This window comes from Schistocerca cancellata, chromosome 1 (genome assembly GCF_023864275.1).
Source record: "Schistocerca cancellata isolate TAMUIC-IGC-003103 chromosome 1, iqSchCanc2.1, whole genome shotgun sequence".
NCBI lineage: Eukaryota > Metazoa > Arthropoda > Insecta > Orthoptera > Acrididae > Schistocerca > Schistocerca cancellata.
Window position 1 is genome coordinate 531,712,831 of NC_064626.1, and position 20,046 is coordinate 531,732,876.

Here is a 20,046-nt window from a genome sequence, read left to right on the forward strand (position 1 = left end):
AAGTTTAAATAAGTAGTTCTCATAATATGCAAAGATCAGCACATTCCTCAAACTGGGGAACTATCAAGAATGGGGTTCCACAAGGGTAAGTCTTGGGTCCTTTGTTGTTCTTAATATATATTAATGACTTGCCATTCTATATTCATGAAGAGGCAAAGTTAGTTCTCTTTGCTGATGATACAAGTATAGTAATCACACCTGACAAACAAGACTTAACTGATGAAATTGTCAATACTGTCTTTCAGAAAATTATTAAGTGGTTCCTTGTAAACGGACTCCCACTGAATTTTGATAAGACACAGTACATACAGTTCCGTACAGTGAATTGTATGATGCCATTAATAAATATAGACCTTAATCAGAAGCATATAGCTAAGGTAGAATATTCCAAATTTTTAGGTGTGTCCATTGACGAGAGATTAAAATGGAAGAAACACATTGATGATCTGCTGAAACGTTTGAGTTCAGCTACTTATGCAATAAGGGTCATTGCAAATTTTGGTGATAAACATCTTAGTAAATTAGCTTACTACGCCTATTTTCACTCATTGCTGTCATATGGCATCATATTTTGGGGTAATTCATCACTGAGGAATAAAGTATTTATTGCACAAAAGCGTGTAATCAGAATAATAGCTGGAGTCCCCAAGATCATCCTGCAGACATTTATTTAAGGATCTAGGGATATTCACAGTAGCTTCTCAGTATATATACTCTCTTATTAAATTTGTTATTAACAACCAAACCCAATTCAAAAGTAATAGCAGTGTGCATAACTACAATACTAGGAGAAAGGATGATCTTCACTATTCAAGATTAAATCTAACTTTGACACAGAAAGGGGTGAATTATACTGGCACTAAAGTCTTTGGTCACTTACCAAATAGTATCAAAAGTCTGACAGATAACCAACAAGTATTTAAGAAGAAATTAAAAGAATTTCTGAATGACAACTCCTCCTACTCCATAGAGGAATTTTTAGATATAAATTAAAAAATATTAATAAAAAATAAAAAACACAAAAAATGAAAAGTTGTTATACAGGGTGTTTCAAAAATGACCGGTATATTTGAAACCGCAATAAAGACTAAACGAGCAGCGATAGAAATACACCGTTTGTTGCAATATGCTTGGGACAACAGTACATTTTCAGGCGGACAAACTTTCGAAATTACAGTAGTTACAATTTTCAACAACAGATGGCGCTGCAAGTGATGTGAAAGATATAGAAGACAACGCAGTCTGTGGGTGCGCCATTCTGTACGTTGTCTTTCTGCTGTAAGCGTATGCTGTTCACAACGTGCAAGTGTGCTGTAGACAACATGGTTTATTCCTTAGAACAGAGGATTTTTCTGGTGTTGGAATTCCACCGCCTAGAACACAGTGTTGTTGCAACAAGACGAAGTTTTCAACGGAGGTTTAATGTAACCAAAGGACCGAAAAGCGATACAATAAAGGACCTGTTTGAAAAATTTCAACGGACTGGGAACGTGACGGATGAACGTGCTGGAAAGGTAGGGCGACCGCGTACGGCAACCACAGAGGGCAATGCGCAGCTAGTGCAGCAGGTGATCCAACAGCGGCCTCGGGTTTCCGTTCGCCGTGTTGCAGCTGCGGTCCAAATGACGCCAACGTCCACGTATCGTCTCATGCGCCAGAGTTTACACCTCTATCCATACAAAATTCAAACGCGGCAACCCCTCAGCGCCGCTACCATTGCTGCACGAGAGACATTCGCTAACGATATAGTGCACAGGATTGATGACGGCGATATGCATGTGGGCAGCATTTGGTTTACTGACGAAGCTTATTTTTACCTGGATGGCTTCGTCAATAAACAGAACTGGCGCATATGGGGAACCGAAAAGTCCCATGTTGCAGTCCCATCGTCCCTGCATCCTCAAAAAGTACTGGTCTGGGCCGCCATTTCTTCCAAAGGAATCATTGGCCCATTTTTCAGATCCGAAATGATTACTGCATCACGCTATCTGGACATTCTTCGTGAATTTGTGGCGGTACAAACTGCCTTAGACGACACTGCGAACACCTCGTGGTTTATGCAAGATGGTGCCCGGCCACATCGCACGGCCGACGTCTTTAATTTCCTGAATGAATATTTCAATGATCGTGTGATTGCTTTGGGCTATCCGAAACATAGAGGAGGCGGCGTGGATTGGCCTCCCTATTCGCCAGACATGAACCCCTGTGACTTCTTTCTGTGGGGACACTTGAAAGACCAGGTGTACCGCCAGAATCCAGAAACAATTGAACAGCTGAAGCAGTACATCTCATATGCATGTGAAGCCATTCCGCCAGACACGTTGTCAAAGGTTTCGGGTAATTTCATTCAGAGACTACGCCATATTATTGCTACGCATTGTGGATATGTGGAAAATATCGTACTATAGAGTTTCCCAGACCGCAGCGCCATCTGTTGTTGAAAATTGTAACTACTGTAATTTCGAAAGTTTGTCTGCCTGAAAATGTACTGTTGTCCCAAGCATATTGCAACAAATGGTGTATTTCTATCGCTGCTCGTTTAGTTTTTATTGCCGTTTCAAGTATACCGGTCATTTTTGAAACACCCTGTATTAACTGAACTATGTTGTTAAATTGACTTAATTATGTCATGTATTGGAAAATTTGACTCGTTCCACATCATTACGAAATATCGTATTCATGATCCATGGAACTAGTATTAATCTAATCTAATCTGAAAAGGTAGAGAGAAGGAGTAGAAAGGTGAAGAGAGAACCTATGGGGATGGAAGTTGATCTGTGTTGATGTTGCTGCAAGGTTGATAAAACCTGCAGTATAATAATAAATTCCGTTTATGGTCTTGATAGCGCTTTTATTATGCCAACGTACATTTCAAAGCCACAGCTTCATAATAAAGGTTTTCAGTGGGAGCTTCAGTGTGATGTCAACACACCAGAAACACAGATCTGTATATTTTATTTTATTTTGTCTGTGTCATCTCAGTCAAGCAACTCCCACATGTTCAACATATACTGTTTCAAATACAAGTCTCATGTGGCCTTTTGATATTATTTATCAAAATAGTTTCTTTATAATATAAATTATTTATTTTCCTTACTATTTTCTGTTCTTACAGGAACAGTGTTGATATAGAAGAACTTCATGATAACTGTGTGAAATTATTCCGTAAAATTCATTTTATGTATCATGGTGAACCTGAAGAGAGTGAAGAAAGTAAGGAACTTAAACGTGTCATTGCATTTTTAAAGGTGAGTTCATTTAATATTAAAATATTTCTAATTTTTATCAGACATAACCTATGAAAAAGATGTGCTTGTCAAATGCACCACTGAAAAGTTTTACGTTCTTAGACACCCCCCCCCCCCCCCCCCCCCAAGCAAGAATAAAGAGGAGAAGCTATAGTGTCATCTTAAAGATTGCAGAAATTATGCCATTCGATGTCTGGCATGATTACTTATTAGACGAGTGGAAAGTTCTACAGTTTGAAAAAGATGACCCAGTGTTAGAATGCAAAGATATTGACAATTACTGGTAGCAGCACATCTCAAAAAGACTCATCATCTTTGCAAAAACAGACATTATGTCTGATGGGATAGCAGCAGTCAGTGATTGTATAATGTTACTTATAATCCGTCTTGATTGCAAAAATGTTTTTATTCATATGAGCGGTTTTGGTTCATCCAGAACCATCTTCAGATCTGATATTTCAGTTACAGGAGTAACCCATCCAAATCCAGCTACTTTCACAGGCTGTGATGCAGCTTGTGAAAGTTGCTGGATTTGCAGCCTGTGAAGGTAGCTGGATTTGGACGGGTTACTCCTGCAACTGAAATACCAGATCTGAAGATGGTTCTGGATGAACCGAAACCGCTCATATGAATAAAAAGATTTTAGCAGTCAAGGCGGATTATAAGTAACAGACTCATCATCCACAGAATTACAATATCCAAATGTTTCAAAACTTGTTAAGTTTGTTACATTGCCCCATGGAAATGTGGACATTTATGAGAAATTGGATGCAAAGTCAGCTTTGGGTTTACTCCTCATCGTTTCAAAGTAGAGTGGCTGTTGCACCCAAAATTCAATAAAGCAAAAGATTTTGCCACATTTTACTTTCAAAAGTTCCTGAATCATACATCAATGACTTTGAACTTTGATGTATTTCACATAGACCTTCCTAGAACACTCCAAACAAATCAGAACTTCATGCTGTTGACAGAGAAATCTTGTTTTCCTCATCAGTCAAGAAGGGTAAAAACCAGATCTTTTTTTGTTTTTCGGACCATTCTTTGGGTGTCTGTGGCTCACCTATGTGAAGTGTTCTGATGGTGTCACTCAACTCTCGTGGCAAGTGTCCAGTTGAAAGTCTGTGATTCATATGAGACTCAGCAAGATCTCTTGCTAGAGTCTTGCCGAAGATCAAACTCAACTTTACTTCTGTGTTTGAGTAAACTTGATGCGCCACATAAGAATTCACACCATAAGCAACATCTACTGACTTGAAGGACGATCACCATTGAGGCGTAAAAATCACTTTGCAGGTATTTCGCATTCGTGTGCAACAATCGACAGCACCCTTGACTGCCTGAATGCCATGTCGAATAAGAGCTCAAGAAGTCATCGGAAACACTCGAGGGAGAGTCCTCAGCAGCATCTGCTGCTCTTTCTTTCCTTACGAGATAGCGTCGATTCATGCAGTCGTTATTGCAAAAGATGTCACCAAAGGCAATCGCTTCGTTAGCGGCACGGCGCCTGGGCTCATCTTCTTGTCTGGCAACTTGATGAATAAGCTGCATACATTTGGTCACGACAGTCGACACCACCTTTTGTCATATTGTAAAAAATGGTTATCTCAGATTTTCCCGATTTAAGATCATTGTTTACTGCATGGTGCATAGAAGTAATCAGTTTTGCACCTTTTGACTCTTTGGGCACGGAGGATAGCAGTGTCATGTCTTCTGTAACAGTTATCTTCACACCTTGTTTATTATTAGGTAGAACCTGCTGTGGTATCTCCTTTCAGCATGCTCACGTATGTGAGGCCCTGTGTGGGAACACTGTGACCTTTCCTCTAGTTTGAAAGGGTGTGACCGTCTCTTCCTTTTCCGGAATAATGTATGCATTACACAAGTAATTTGTACAAGCATCAGTCAAGCACTGAATTTTCAAGCCATATTTTGCTGGTTTGCTTGGCATATAAATTCTAAACCATACCTTCCACGGAAAGATGCAAGCATTGCATCGACACACACTGATTCTGAAAACATCTGTCTGTCCCTTCAGTTGCAAACAAGATGTAAACAGATTTGTTGCCCGATTTGAAAATGGCTGAATACTAGAGATGGGCAAAACTGTTCTTTTCACAGATTGCATCAGAACTGTTCACTCCCTGAAATGAACTAGCTCTTTTTCATGACTCACCACTCATTCACAATAGAAAATAAATGGAAGGCACATTGCCCTTTAAACTTGGTTTATTCCAGTACTATACCTGTATTTTGATCTTATTTGATCCTATTTTGAAGTAACACAGATAATGAGTAAGAATTTTGTATTGTTTATTGAAATTTCCACGATATGACAAAGTTTTTGATTATTGATTTATTTTGCACTATCGTGGTTTTTTTGGGTGATCGGAAAATGTTGTAACTTGAGATTTACATTAACAATATATTTGGCTATAATGTATTACAATTTCATTAACCTCGCACAAATACATCGCAAGCCATATATTTTTAAAGTGAACGTTTCCTTCCGAAGACGCCTAAAATCGCAAAATCCGTACCAGAATAAGAAAAAAAAAATATAAAATTGACTGTAAGACTAAAGTGCTGCATATAGCCATATGCAGAATAAAACAAGGAAAATATTGGTGTATCACATTTTGCGATACGTTTATCGGTTCGCTCGTAATTAAAGTGTAAATTCGAGTGTCCATAATAAAAATCCTATAGTAAGAGGAGACGTCAGGAACCTAATCTGATCAGTTTAAACAAATAAAAATAAAATAAAAACAAATGATGTATACATAACATAATAATGTAATATACATAGTGGTATTACTACGAAGAACAATATCCAGTAGAGACAAACTCCGATGCAGAGGTGCTGAGTCGAGTAGGTCGAGCCGCGAGCTGTATTACTGCGTGAGCTAAGACCGCGCAGACCTGAGTGACATCTGAGTTGCTTTGCTCAACGCTCTGGCTAGAGTCGAGAACGGTGGGGTGAGCGTTGAGCAGGCGAGTTCCGAGGGTGGGGGGAGCGGTGAACGGCCACCAGTCACCCGCTCCGAGACAAATCGTCCGTTCTCTTGCGAGCAGGTTGTTGCAAGTAGTTCTTATGTTCTCCGCTAGGAGGCTCTCTGTCCTGTTGCTCGCATCAACTGCCCAGAGGGCAGGACATGCGACTGAAACGATCGCCGACAGAGTGCGATGCTAAGTTAAGCTGCGCCAGACACTGCATGCGGCAGAGGACACACAGATGGCACGGTATATGTGAAACACAAAATCCAATGGGGCACTGCACAATGCAGGCAGCCAAGGTAGAAGCAGGGCAGAGGCCGGCGCCGGCTGTGTTGTGTGGCGTGCACTGTGCTCTGACCAGCAGAGGCGCCGCTGATATGCTCTCTCTCTCTCTCTCTCTCTCTCTCTCTCTCTCTCTCTCTGCCGTGGGAAACGTTTGGAGCTACCGTTCTTTTTTTCTGAATCACTGATTGTTCACTCCTTTGAAAGATTCAACTCTATGAATCAGTTCAGGAGCGGATCCCCCATCTCTACTGAATACACCAATAGACCAATTAGTGCCTTCAATTCAGTGACATCAACACCTTGTAGATGGATAAGCAGTCATTGGTATACTGTGCTTCTAAGCTTAGATATTTTCAGATTTGAATCTTCAGGTTTTGGCGGCGCAAAGACTGTTCCATTAAGTTTCGGGTGTGCAGCCGCAAGAAATCTCCTTCTTCTTCTAATATTTCGGCTGTATAACGTTCAGCCATCTTCAGAGTGAGCCGCAAGACTGCCGCTCCAGTGCTTGTTTCGTCCCTTTATACTCATGTACCGAGCGACTGCGCATGCGGCCACAGATGCAAATGCGCCAGAGACATTGGTCGGCGGCAGAGACGTGCATAATGCGCAAGTTGTCTGTATGACTCCACAGTCGATCTGTGTTGGCATATCAATGTATCATTGTGAGCTGCAGTGTGACAACGTCTTTGAGAGTTTATTACAGCAAGTGCCGGATTCCATGATTTATCAAGATTGAAACCACTATCTCTATCTATTAAATTCGTCATCAAGCGAATTTCAATTGCCTCCTTCACTATCGAGTCCCAAACGGATCATGTAGTTGCCAAAATTTTGATTTTGTCATACGACATACTGTGACCATTATCAATACAGTGCTCTGCCAATGCTGACTTGTTAGGTTGTAAAAGCCATGTGTACCTCCGGTGTTCTGTACATCTTTCTTGGACAGTAAGAGTTGTTTGTCCGATGTAAGAAAGGCCATATTCACATGGAATTTTCTAAACTCCAGATTTTCGGAGCAGCAAATCGTCTTTGAGGGAGCCCACGAGTGCAGCTGTCTTGGGTGGAGGAAAAAAAATTCCATGTGAATGTGGCCTTTCTTACATCAGACAAACAACTCGTACTGTCCAAGAAAGATGTACAGAACGCCGGAGGTACACAAATCTTCTACAACCTAACAAGCCAGCAGTGGCAGAGCACTATATTGATAATGGTCACAGTATTTTGTACGACAAAGTCAAAATTTTGGCAACTACATCATCCTTTTGGGACTCGATAGCGAAGGAGGCAATTGAAATTCGCTTGACGACGAATTTAATAAATAGAGATAGTGGTTTCAATCTTGATAAATCATGGAATCCGGCACTTGCTGTAATAAACTCTCAAAGACGTCGTCACACTGCAGCTCACAATGATACATCGATATGCCAACACAGATCGACTGCAGAGTCATAGATACAACTCGCGCATTATGCACGTCTCTACCACCGACCAACGTCTCTGGCGCATTTGCATCTGTGGCAACATGCGCAGTCGCTCGGTACACGAGTGTAAAGGGACGAAGTGAGCACTGGGGTGGCAGTCTTGCAGCTCACTCTGAAGATGGCTGAACATTATACGGCCGAAATATTAGAAGAAGAAAGAGATTTCTTGCGGCTGCACACCCGAAACTTAATGGAACATTTTCAGATTTGTCCATAGAATGATTTCATCCAGAATATCTTGTATAAAGAACAGTTTCCATACTTCCAGAACAGTAGGGTTTCTCAAAGATTTTTGGCTGTCTGTCACAGTCCAGGAAGCTGCAAGGCAATGTTGTATTGCTTTGTTCTTACATTATCTGGCAACTGCGTAGGCTGGAACATTGCTGTGTGCCAAGGAACAATCCACTCCATTTTGCACTATGAATTTATGTGTGGTACATTTGATGTGGATGTGGCTTAATAGTCATAAGGGACTTAAATGTCGTAACAGAAGAAGTAGAAGACAGAGTTATGGAAGAATATTGCTTAGCAGTAGGAATGAGAAGGGGGATAGACTAACTCATTTCTGCAATAAAGCTAGTAATAGCGAACACTCTGTTAAAGAATTGCGAGAGGAGGGGATATTCGTGGAAAAGGCCCAGAGATACTTGAAGATTCTAGCTAGATTACATCATGGTCAGACAGAGTTTCCGAATTTATTGGATTGTGAGGTGCACCCAGGAACAGATACAGACTCAGATTACAATTTAATAATGTTGGAAAGTAAACTGAAGTTCAAGAAAATCGTCTGGAAGAACCTCTTGGAAGGTAGTGGGATACTGAAGTATTGAGGAATGGTGATATGCATTTTAACTTCACCAAAGATGTGGATACTGTGATAAGGCACTTTATGAGAAGTGGACATCACAGCTGTTTGACAGAGTGGGGCCAGAGGAAGGTAACTGCAAAGAAACCTTGGGTAAGAGGAGAAATATTTCAATTGTTCGACAAAAGAAGGAACTACAAAGATGTTCAAATAAATACAGGAATGCATAAATATAAATCACTTAAAGGAACAAACAGGAAGTGCAGGGAAGCCAAGGCTGAATGGCTGCAAGAAAAGGTGTGAAGAAATCAAAAAATGCTCGCCGGAGGGACTGATTCAACATATAAAAAAGTCAGAGCAACCTACGATGAAATAAAAGGCAATATGAATTCCACTGCTAAATGCAGGGGAGAAGAGCAAAGGCATGGGAAGAGTATCTTGAAGGTCTGTGTGAGAAGGATAATCTGTCTGAGCCATGATAGAAGAAGAAATTGGGGTTTAAATGGAAGAGAGGGGGAATCCAAAATTAGTCAGAATTCAAGAGAACTGTAGAAGACTTGAGATCAAATAAGGCAGAAGGCGTAGATAATATTATACTGGAATTTTTAAAATCGTTGGCAGAAGTGCAACCAAATGACTGTTCAAATTAGTGTATAGAATCTATGATACAGGCAACAGCTTCAGAAACGTATCATCCACAAAGATAGCAAGAGCAGATAAGTGGGAGAAGTATCAAACAATCAGCTTCATAGCTCGTGTGTCCAAAAGAACAATATATAAAAGAGAAAAGAAAATTGAGGATCTGTTAGGTAATGAACAGTTTGCTTTAGGAAAGATACAGGCACCAGAGAGGCAGCACAAATGTTTTACTTGATAATTGAAGCAAGACTGAAGTAAATCAATTTGGAAAAAGTATTTCACAATGTAAAATGGTGCAAGATGTTCGAAATTCTGAGAAAAAGATATTTAAGATGTATAATATACAGCATGTACAAGACCCAAGAGAGGAAAATAAGATTGAACACTGCAAGCAATCTAGCAACACTGTGTTGTTCTATTTGTATGCACTGGTGTGTTCATATCTCCCAGATTGGATTAGACCCTTCTCCAAGGGATCGAGGGAAAACGATAAATGTAATGTAATGAAATGATTGGTCTGGTGTTCAGCTCTGTACAACCATCGGATGTTTTTTGAGAGCATCATCGGTCAAGTTGTGTTTTTGCTGTGTGTTATGAAAAGGGAAGAGCAGAATATAGAGTAACATTATGCTAACAAGTTTCGTGCTAAACATGTGGAATCCGCAAATGTGACCTGTGGAAAGTTGAAACACACCTATGAGCAACGTTCATTATCAAGAGCATAAGTTTTTCACTGGCACAAATAATTTTTGGAAGGCAGAGAAAACATTGAAGACGAACCTCGATCAGGAAGACCTTCAGCTTCTAAAACCGATGAAAATGTTAGATATGTGCATGCTCTTGTTCCTCGTGGACAAACTATCAACCAAGTGCTTCACCAAGATGTCCTTTAAAGGCTAGCGAAAAGGGTGAATCGATGGAGATCGAACATTGTAGATGAGTGGAGGGCTGCATCATGGTAATGCCCCATTGACCTCAGAAGGCATTCCTGTTGTTCCACAGCCTATATATTGACCTGATCTGAGTCTTAGTGTCTGTTTTTGTTTCCTGAAATTGAAAAATGCACTAAAAGGATGCCATTTTGTGACTCTGAAGAACATTCCAAAAATGTGACAGACATGTTAAAGACCCTACCAGTTGAAGCCTGTTGGCGCTGCTACCAAGGCTGGGAAAAGCTGCCAAAGGGAACTACTTGCGCAAGATGACAAAATTGTTATTTAAAAAAAAAACTTTAGTGGATAAAAAATGTGTGTCATACTTCTCTCTCACATCTCCTACATAGAAGAAACTATGGTGGAAATAAAAGAATGGTGCAATAGGGAGTTAAAATTTGGAGTTAAAAGATATCAATGTAAGGTTTGCTGATGTCAGTGAAGATGAAGAAGAGTTATGGAATCTGTGGAATGAAGTGAACAGCTAATGAGCACAGAACATGGATTGAAAGCAAACCGAAGAAATGAAAGTAATGAGAAACAGCAGATATGAGAATAGCGAGATCTTTAACATCAGAATTGATAATCACAAAGTAAATGGAGTCAAGGGTTTCTGTTACCTTACAAACAAAATAAACGCGTCTCATATGAAGCAAGGAGGACATAAGGAAGCAGACTAGCACAGACAGAGTATGTTCCTGGCCAGTTTGAGAGAGAAATTTTTAAGAATGTACATTTAGACCACATCATTGTAAGTTTAGGAATCCCAGGGTACGGAAAAACCAAAACAGAAAGGAATCTGACTGTTAGAGATGTGGTGCTACAGACGAATGTTGAACATTAAGTGAACTGATAAAGTAAGGAATGAGGCAGTTTTCCACAGAATAGACGAAGAAAGGAACATATGGAAAACAGTGACAAGGAAAAGGGACAGGATGATGGGACATGTTACATCATCAGGGAATAACTTCCATAGTACTAGAGGGAGCTGTAGAGAGTAAAAATTGTAGCGAAAGACAGAGATTGTAATACAACCAACAAATAATTCAGGGCGTTGGGTGCAAGAGCTACTGTGAGATGAGGTGGTTGGCTTAGGGGAGGTATTCATGGTACAGCATTAGCTGATGACTCAAAAAGTGCTCCTATGTCACTTTGTTTAATCCTGGTATAGCACCATTTCCTCCAACTCTGACATCTACTTTGAAGAATCAAGGAGTTCCTTACAGTTGCTGTCAACTGCTGTGTATGTATATCGGAAAACTACAGTGTGATAAATAGAAGTATCTTCCGACATTTTTCACATGCTATATAGTGTCAGGTCTTAGGACTGTTTACCTAATTTAAAATAGGGTAATTAAGTTTGGTAGTATGTGTCTGTTGTAAAGTTTTTTTACCCAGACACTATCTGCTGCGTACTTACCACATTTCAGGCTTACCAGATGATGAGTACTAGGGTAATTTGCTTCTACCTAGCCATCAGAATGTGACCACATTGATGAATTGATCTGAATGATTCTGTGCAATATCTTTTCTTTATTTTTAAAACAAATGTTGTTCTGTCCTACATTCTTTAAGTGTTTGAATTTTTTTAAATTTCTTTGTACAATGAAGTATACATACACTGACGTGTAAAAAATCGCAACACCAAGGAGGAGCTGTGTGACATAAATGAAAGTTGGTGGATGTGTTTCTACAGCTTAAAGATGATATCTACACAGATTTTGCACCATCCACGTAAGAATGGTGCTAGTAGCATCAGTATGAGAACACAAATCAGGTTTGCTTTAAATAAACATTGTAATGGTCGTGAGAGTTAGCTTTGAGATTCGAAGTGGTGAGTTGTTGGTAGCGAATATTGCATTTAAGGTGACAAAGACACTATTACCCATACCTCACTGAGTTCGAATAAGGTCTTGTAATAGGGCTACAAGAAGCTGGATGCTCCTTCTGTGATGTTCCAGAAAGACTCAGTAGGAATGTAGCCACCGTACATGTACAGTGACAGCAGTGATCATGAGAATGTACAGTTGCAAGATGACCAGGAGCGAATGGGCCACACAGCACTACTGCTAGGGAAGACCATGATGTTCAGCGTATAGCTCAGGCGCATCATACTGCATCTGCAGCAGCAATTTGAGCAGCAGTTGGCACGGCAGTGACGCAACGAACTGTTATAAATTGGTTACTGTCCTTGAAGTACAGCCCCGAGCCAGATGCCCTGCAGCGTGCATTGGCAGCGTGCATTGCTCTGACCTCAAACCACCGCCATTTCCGACTTCCCTGGTGTCAACTGAGAGCTCATTGAAGGGTATGGTTGATATCAGTTGTTTTTTCTGATGACTGCTTGTTCTCTCACGGTGCCAGTGATGGCCATGTGTTGGTTGAGAGGAGTCTAGTTGGCCTGCACCCAACTTGCCTGCATGCTAGACACACCTATCTTAAACCTGGTCTATGACAGTGGGATCTCCCTTGTGATTACCCCACCCACTCTGAGTGCAAATTTGTACATCAGTCTGCTGATTTGACCTGTTGTGCTACCATTCATGAACAGCATTCCAAGGGGTGTTTTCCAACCAAACAATGCTCACCCACGTACTGCTGTGTTGTAACCCAACATGCTATACAGAGTGTAAATAGGTTGCTTTTGCCGTCTTGATCACCAGATCTGTCTCCAATAGAGGGACATCATCCAATGACAACTCCAACATCATCCACAGCATGCATTAACCGCCCCTGTATTGACTGACCAAATGCAACAGCCATCCCATAAACTTATCTATGGCACCTGTATAGCACAATGAATACATGTTGCGTGCTTGCATTCAACATTCTGGCCGCTACACCAGTTACTTATGTACCAGCATTTCACATTTGCAATGGCTTATCTTATGCTTACATTAACCTGTGATCATCCAATGTTAATCACTTAAATATGTTTACCTTGGCAAAAATAGTCCTGAGACGTCGTCACTCTGCATTAATTATTTTTTGGTGTTGCGATTTTTTTTTTTTTTTTTTTTTTTTTTTTTTTTTTTTTTTTCCATCAGCTTATGAATTTCCTCACACCTTGTGTCCCTCTGTCCTCATTTTTTGTGACACAATTCTGGTAATCCTACTAGATCCCATTTAATATTACTTCATTAGTATCCCTGCAGTTGCTAAAGTTTGCTGATTTATTGTCATTAAATAAAAAGCAGTAGAAACAATATGATTTCAAAAGTCCATGCAATTGTTTATTCAGCCAAACTACTTGTTCCATGGTGAAAGTGCAGAAGTTGCTGCGTCTCAAATACCTGCACATAGCATCAAGCCCTCCAGCAACCGTATCCATGGCACACCTGCATGCCAAGGTACAAAGAGCTTGGCAGTGCATCTGAACAGTGGGATAGCTTGATTGGGATGTACTACAGACACCTACATACCATTCTCTTAAGAGCCACAATGACAAGATTTAACTAATTAATGTGCGCACAGAGGCATTTAAGCAGTCATTCTTCCCACACTTCATGCACAAATAGGAGTGGAAGAAAATCTAACGTGTGGTGCAGTAGGAAGTACCCTTGCTGTGCACTTCACCTTTGTTTGCGAAGTATACATGTAGATGCAGGGTTGTGCTCAATCAGTCTCAGCCATGTCCTGTGTGCTTCAAAATCTAAGTGCTCTAGGTCACATGACCAGGTTACATGCTGAGCATATTCCAGTACACCAAATTACCACATTGTCTGCTGTGGGGATTGAAAATCAGCCCATCCATACTTGTTCTCCATAAAGCGATCCATTAAAGTCTTTACCTTATGTGTATTGACACCTGTGTGGCAATAATACGTGAACTGCTTATTGGGATCTAACCTGGTTGATTCCCTTAACCCTCAATAAGATATACACACATCAAAAAAAGTTTTGCATCACCTCAGTTCCGAGAGTTCTGGAACCTGCACACAATATTGGAATAGAGATCAACATGAACATCATTTCTACCCTTTTTATTGCTCATGGAAACCACACATTGCGTGTTGTACCACCATACAGCAAGACCTTCAAATGTGGTGGTCCAGATTGCTGTACACACTGGTACCTCTAATTCCCAGTAGCATGTCCTCTTGCATTGATGCATGCCTGTATTCGTCATGGCATACTATCCTCAAGTGCATCAGGGCACTGTTGGTCCAGGATGTCCCACTCCTCAACAGCAATTCGGCGTAGATCCCTGAGAGTGGTTGGTGGGTTATGTTGTCCAAGAACAGCCATTTTCAATCTATCCCAGGCATGTTCAATAGGGTTAATGTCTGGAGAACATGCTGGCCACTCTAGTCGAGTGATGGTTATCTTTTATCTTGAAAGAAGTCATCCACAAGATGTACACGATTGGAGTGTAAATTGTCATCCATGAAGACAAATGCCTTGCCAATATGCTGCCGATATGGTTGCACTATTGGTTGGTGGATGGCATTCACGTATCGTACAGCCATTACAGCGCCTTCTGTGACCAACAGCGGTGTGCGTCTGCCCCACATAATGGCACCCCAAAGCAGCAGGGAACCTCCACCTTGCTGGACAATGTGTCTAGGTCGTTCAGCCTGATCAGGTTTCCTCCAAACATGTCTGACGATTGTCTGGTTGAAGGCATATTCAACACTCTTCGGTGAAGAGAACGTGATGCCAATCCTGAGTGGTCCATTAGGCATGTTGTTGGACCCATCTGTGCCATACTGCATGGTGTCGTGGTTGCAAAGATAGACCTCGCCATGGATGTCGGGAGTGAAGCTGTGCATCATGCAGCCTACTGCGCACAGTCCTGTCGCTGCAAGAAAAGCATTATTCAACATGGTGGCATTGCTGTCAGGGTTCCTCCAAGCCATAATCCGTAAGTAGCGCTCATCCACTGCAATAGTAGCCCTTGGGCAGCCTGAGCGAGACATGTCATCGACAGTTCCTGTCTCTCTGTACATCCTCCATGTTCGAACAGCATTGATTTGGTCCACTATGAGACACCTGGACACTTGCCTTGTTGAGAGCCCTTCATGGCACAAAGTAACAATGTGGACATGATCGAACCGCAGTATTGACTGTCTAGGCATGCTTGAACTACAGACAACACGAGCTGTGTACCTCCATCCTGGTGGAATGACTGGAACTGATCAGCTGTTGGACCTCCGTCTAATAGGCACTGCTCACATGTATTTGTTTGCATCTTTGGGTGGGTTTAGTGACATCTCTAAACAGACAAAGGGACTGTGTCTGTGGGACAATATCCACAGTCAACGTCTATCTTGGAGTTCTGGGAACTGGGGTGATGCAAAACTTTTTCTGATGTGTGTAATAGAGAACTCCCAAATTGGCCTCCTCCTGTGTCTGCCAGTTCTTGGTAGTGCCACTCTGTTTAGTCATGTATTTGGTTGGTTTGTAGAAGCTGCTTCTTGCCTACTCTTTGTCAACCATCAGCCTTTTCAGTTAGTTCTAAATTTCATCTTTGCTCCTTAATTTTCTTAGTCCAACACTTTCCTTTTCTCTTCTGTGTAATTTCACTTTTTTCAGAGACATTTTGTGTGTTAGTTGCTTTCTAGGTCATTATGCATTATGGGTTTTGTGATGGTCTGTTATTGTTATTATTAATGTGAGCACTTCATCTGACTTCCATAAAGTACTACTCTGAAAATAAAGTAGTTCACTCTTTATGACTTTGTCTCCACTTTATCGTATTAATTTTGCTCAAAATGTTTGCTTTGTTCATGTTACCAGATGTATGTTTTGCTCGCTAAGTGAGAAGCTTCTTGCGCCTTGCGATATTTTATTTGAAGCTGTAGATATTTCAGTTTTGTTTTACATAGTATTAGGGATTTTGTGGTCTGCAGATGCCCAAAGTGGCACACTTTATACCTAGACAAGTATTTTGCTTTGCAACAGAAAAGATTTTTATTTCTTTTGAGTTATAATATCGAGAGAGAGAATATTATGTCAGAATTATGTCCTCGCATTCATTATTGCAAAAAGCATTTTGATCAAAATGCTGTATGTTTTTCAGATAATGAAAGTGCCACTCCCAGTCCCAATCCCTTGCCATAGGGACCATATTGCTGTGGAGGATGCAGGTGCAAGTCCTGTCACAGGCTTATCCTACCCCATCAGAGGCTGGGCCGCCTGTGAAAGCAGCTGTATACCAGCTCTTCTGCAATCATTGCACAGCTTCTTATATTGCTATGACTACCAACCAGCTGTCTAACAGGATGAATGGCAATTGTCGTCAAATTGTGGCCAAGAGCAGAGTGGACCACCCTGTGGCAGCTGAGCATAACATGCTTGATTTCAGTGTCTGCTTCACAATCCGGGCCCTCCACAACGCAACCAAATTCTCTGAACTGTGCAGATGGGAATTATCCTTGCAACACATTCTCTGATCCGAAAATTATATCAGCCTCAATCTATAGTAACCTGCTGTCCCCATACCTTCCATCCAACAGTTTCTGCCCCCTCTGTCCTATCACCTCCTTCTAATTTGTGTCATCATCATCCCCTCACTTTGTGCTCCACTGTCTGGCAATACTGTCAGTCTTTTCCCCACTCTGCTGCTCTCCTTTTCCACTGCCCATTCCTCCTGTCCCTCCCACCCCCACAGTCTCCTTACACCACACCAGGCAGCCTTGGCTGCCCACCATCTAGTCACTGCACACTCCGCCAGGCAGTGCTAATTCCTCTCCTCCCACCCATACCCTAATATCCCTCTTCCTTCCCTGCCCCCACTCGAGGTAGCTGCTTCCACTTGACACGGCACCATTGCCATTGGCCGGAGAGAGCGGTCGTATATGCATGAGGTGTGTCTGCTTGTGTGAATGTTTGTGTGTTTCCTTTTCTAAAGAAAGCCGTGGCCAAAAACTCAGTGTGTAGTGGTCTTTAGCATTGTGTATGTCTGCAATTCAGTGTCTCATCTTCATGGTGAGTAGCACTTAATCATTTTCATAGTATTGCTATATGTTTTTCTTTTTCTTAAATGATAGATGTTATGTTTCATAATGTTCGGAAGGTTTTGGTTGAAAATTACGAATTACTTACGAATAAAGGAGACAGCTAGTACATTCTGAAAGCTAGCCAAACTCTGTACCTTTTCTTTGTGTGCCTATCGACAATACAGTGCTTCTGCCTTTTTGGTGAGTCATCTCCTTTATTCTGAAATAGAATGTACGTTTTATAGTTTTGTAGTATAAGGTAATGAAAACCACAATAGATTTTCCCACAGCCAGAGCTTTCTACTCTGCTCCTGACTTCTCATTTCATTCCAGTTGGTATCAATTGTAGGAAACTACTGATGATTAGAGGTGACATTGCATTTTTCATAAAATGAAAGTTTCTTACTGGTTCTATTAACTTTAACACAATATCCATCACTGAAGTTCTGTCATAGTTCCCTGTATCCAGATAAGATAAAAAGTACAACAATTAACAGCAACTAGTCACATGTTCCTTGTATCCTCATTCTTTCCACTTTTGGTTTTATTAATTATTTTGGTGGAAAAATACTTCTTGCAGGCAAGTATGCTCTTTTACATTGTCATGGTATGGGAGTTGGTACCCAATATGGAGCCAGTTGGAGGTACAAGTGACACAAGCTGCTGCTTGGGGGGGCCAAGCTGAGAGGGATGCCAGATGCACCACAGCTGTATAATTACTATAGATTACATATCGCAATTAGTAATGGCCGTTTGGGGCGCCAAGTTGTGTGGGACACCCCAATGAAAGGTTTGTATAGTGTGTTTTCCAATTAGTGGTGGAAACTGATATGGGTGGTTGAAAATGTATGAGGGAAAAGAAGGCGGGAGAAGGTGCCAAATGAGAAGTTGCTTATATGCAGAAAGATCCTTGAACTGGCTGTGGCCAAATATTATCCTTGGTTTGGATGAAATTGTGCCAAATGATGAGTCGCTTGTGTGTAGACAGTTCTCGAATCGGCTGTGGTCCAGTATTATCATTTGTTGGATGAAATAGTAACAAACAGTACATGTAAAGAGAGACTATCAATTCATTCTACAGAAACAGTATTTTTAAGGGTGACCCTCTCGAAAATATATGTTAATGAACAAATATTGAAAAACTCCGGGTAATTCCCACATGTTCACTTCTGCCATTTCCCACATACATCTCTTTAATTTCAAACTAATTTTAGTCGGTGTTGTTGTGGTCATCTGTCCAAAGGCATCCCCTGATGTGTCAGAATGTGTCCTATTAACCAACCCCTTCTTTTGGTCAAGTTGTGCCACAAATGTCGTCTCCCCAATTCTATTTAGTACTTCCTCATTAATTACATGATTGACCAGTCTGATCTGCAACATTTGTATGTAGACCACATTTTGAAAGCTTCTATTCTCTTTGTATCTAAACTGTTTATTGTCCATGTCTCATTTCCATACATGGCCACATCCCAGACAAATACCTTCAGAAAAGACTTCCTAACACTTAAATTATATTTGATGTTAACAGATTTCTCTTGCCATTGCCAGTCCACATTTTTATATCCTCTCTACTTTGGCAGTCATCAATTATTTTGATTATTTTGCTGCCCAAATAGCAAAACTCATCTACTTTAAATGTCTCGTTTCCTAATCTTATTCCTTTAGTGTGACCTGATTCAATTTGACTACTCCATCATCCTTGTTTTGCTTTTGTTGATGTTCATCTTATATCCTCTTTTCAAAACAGTGTCCATTCCATTCAGCTGCTCTTCCGAATCCTTCACTGTGTCTGACAGAATTACAATATCACCAGCAAAGCTCAAATTTTTTCTTTTTCCCTGAATTTTAATTCCTACTCCAAATTTTTCTTTGGATTCTTTTACTGGTAGTTCATTGTCCAGATTGAATAACTTTGATGATAGGCTGCAACATTGTCTCACTCCCTTGTCAGCCAGTACTTTCCTTACATGCCCCTGACTCTTATTACTGCCGTCTGGTTTCTGTACAAGTTGTAAATAGCCTTTTGCTCCCTGTGTTGTATCCCACCTACCTTCAGAATTTCAAAGTGAGTATTCCAGTCAGCATTGTCAAAAGCTTTCTACAAGTCTACAAATGCAATAAATGTAGGTTTGCCTTTCCGTAACATGTAAGTTCTTTGTCTATTAACTAAAATACTACACTTTACCACACTGGTTACTATGCAGCAGACATCACCTCATACATTTTGTCATATGTTGTTCCAGGATTCAATAGCATATGTGGAGCTAATGAACAAAGCCTTACCAGTTATATGTTCATTGCTAACTTCAATGCAAACAACAGATATAGTGGAGGCAATTGAATTCATCACCAGTGCTTACCAATTTGGTTTATCTCAGGCAGAGAACAGCATGCGAGAACTATTGACTTTGGTGTTGTCAGGAAATGAATCTGTTCTGTCTGCTGTATCTGAAGCTTATTACCAGGTTTACCTTAAGACAGAAGAAACTGATTCAAGGTTAGTGGTTTATATTATGTTAACAAACATGTTTAACATTTCCTTTTTGGCACAAAAATATGAACTGTTTAATCGTATTACTACAGGAAACATTCAGAAATTGTTGTGAAGAACTTGTGCCACTTAGTGTCAACAATTAATGCTGGACAAAAGGCAGCATTGGACAGTCTGCTGTTGGAATGGCTTAAGAAAGGCTACATAACTCCAGGTGACATACAGGT

The 20,046-nt window shown here is 40.7% G+C and overlaps 1 protein-coding gene across 1 annotated transcript in view; it reads left to right on the plus strand.

Annotated features, from left to right (window-relative positions):
• Window positions 1-20,046, plus strand: part of LOC126179332 (condensin complex subunit 1) — a 221,110-nt gene that overhangs the window by 139,928 nt on the left and 61,136 nt on the right. The window contains exons 11-13 of the mRNA XM_049924600.1: window positions 3,116-3,248; window positions 19,572-19,825; window positions 19,912-20,044. Of these exons, the coding sequence (XP_049780557.1) occupies window positions 3,116-3,248; window positions 19,572-19,825; window positions 19,912-20,044 (520 nt within the window). The remainder of the gene's footprint in view (window positions 1-3,115; window positions 3,249-19,571; window positions 19,826-19,911; window positions 20,045-20,046) is intronic.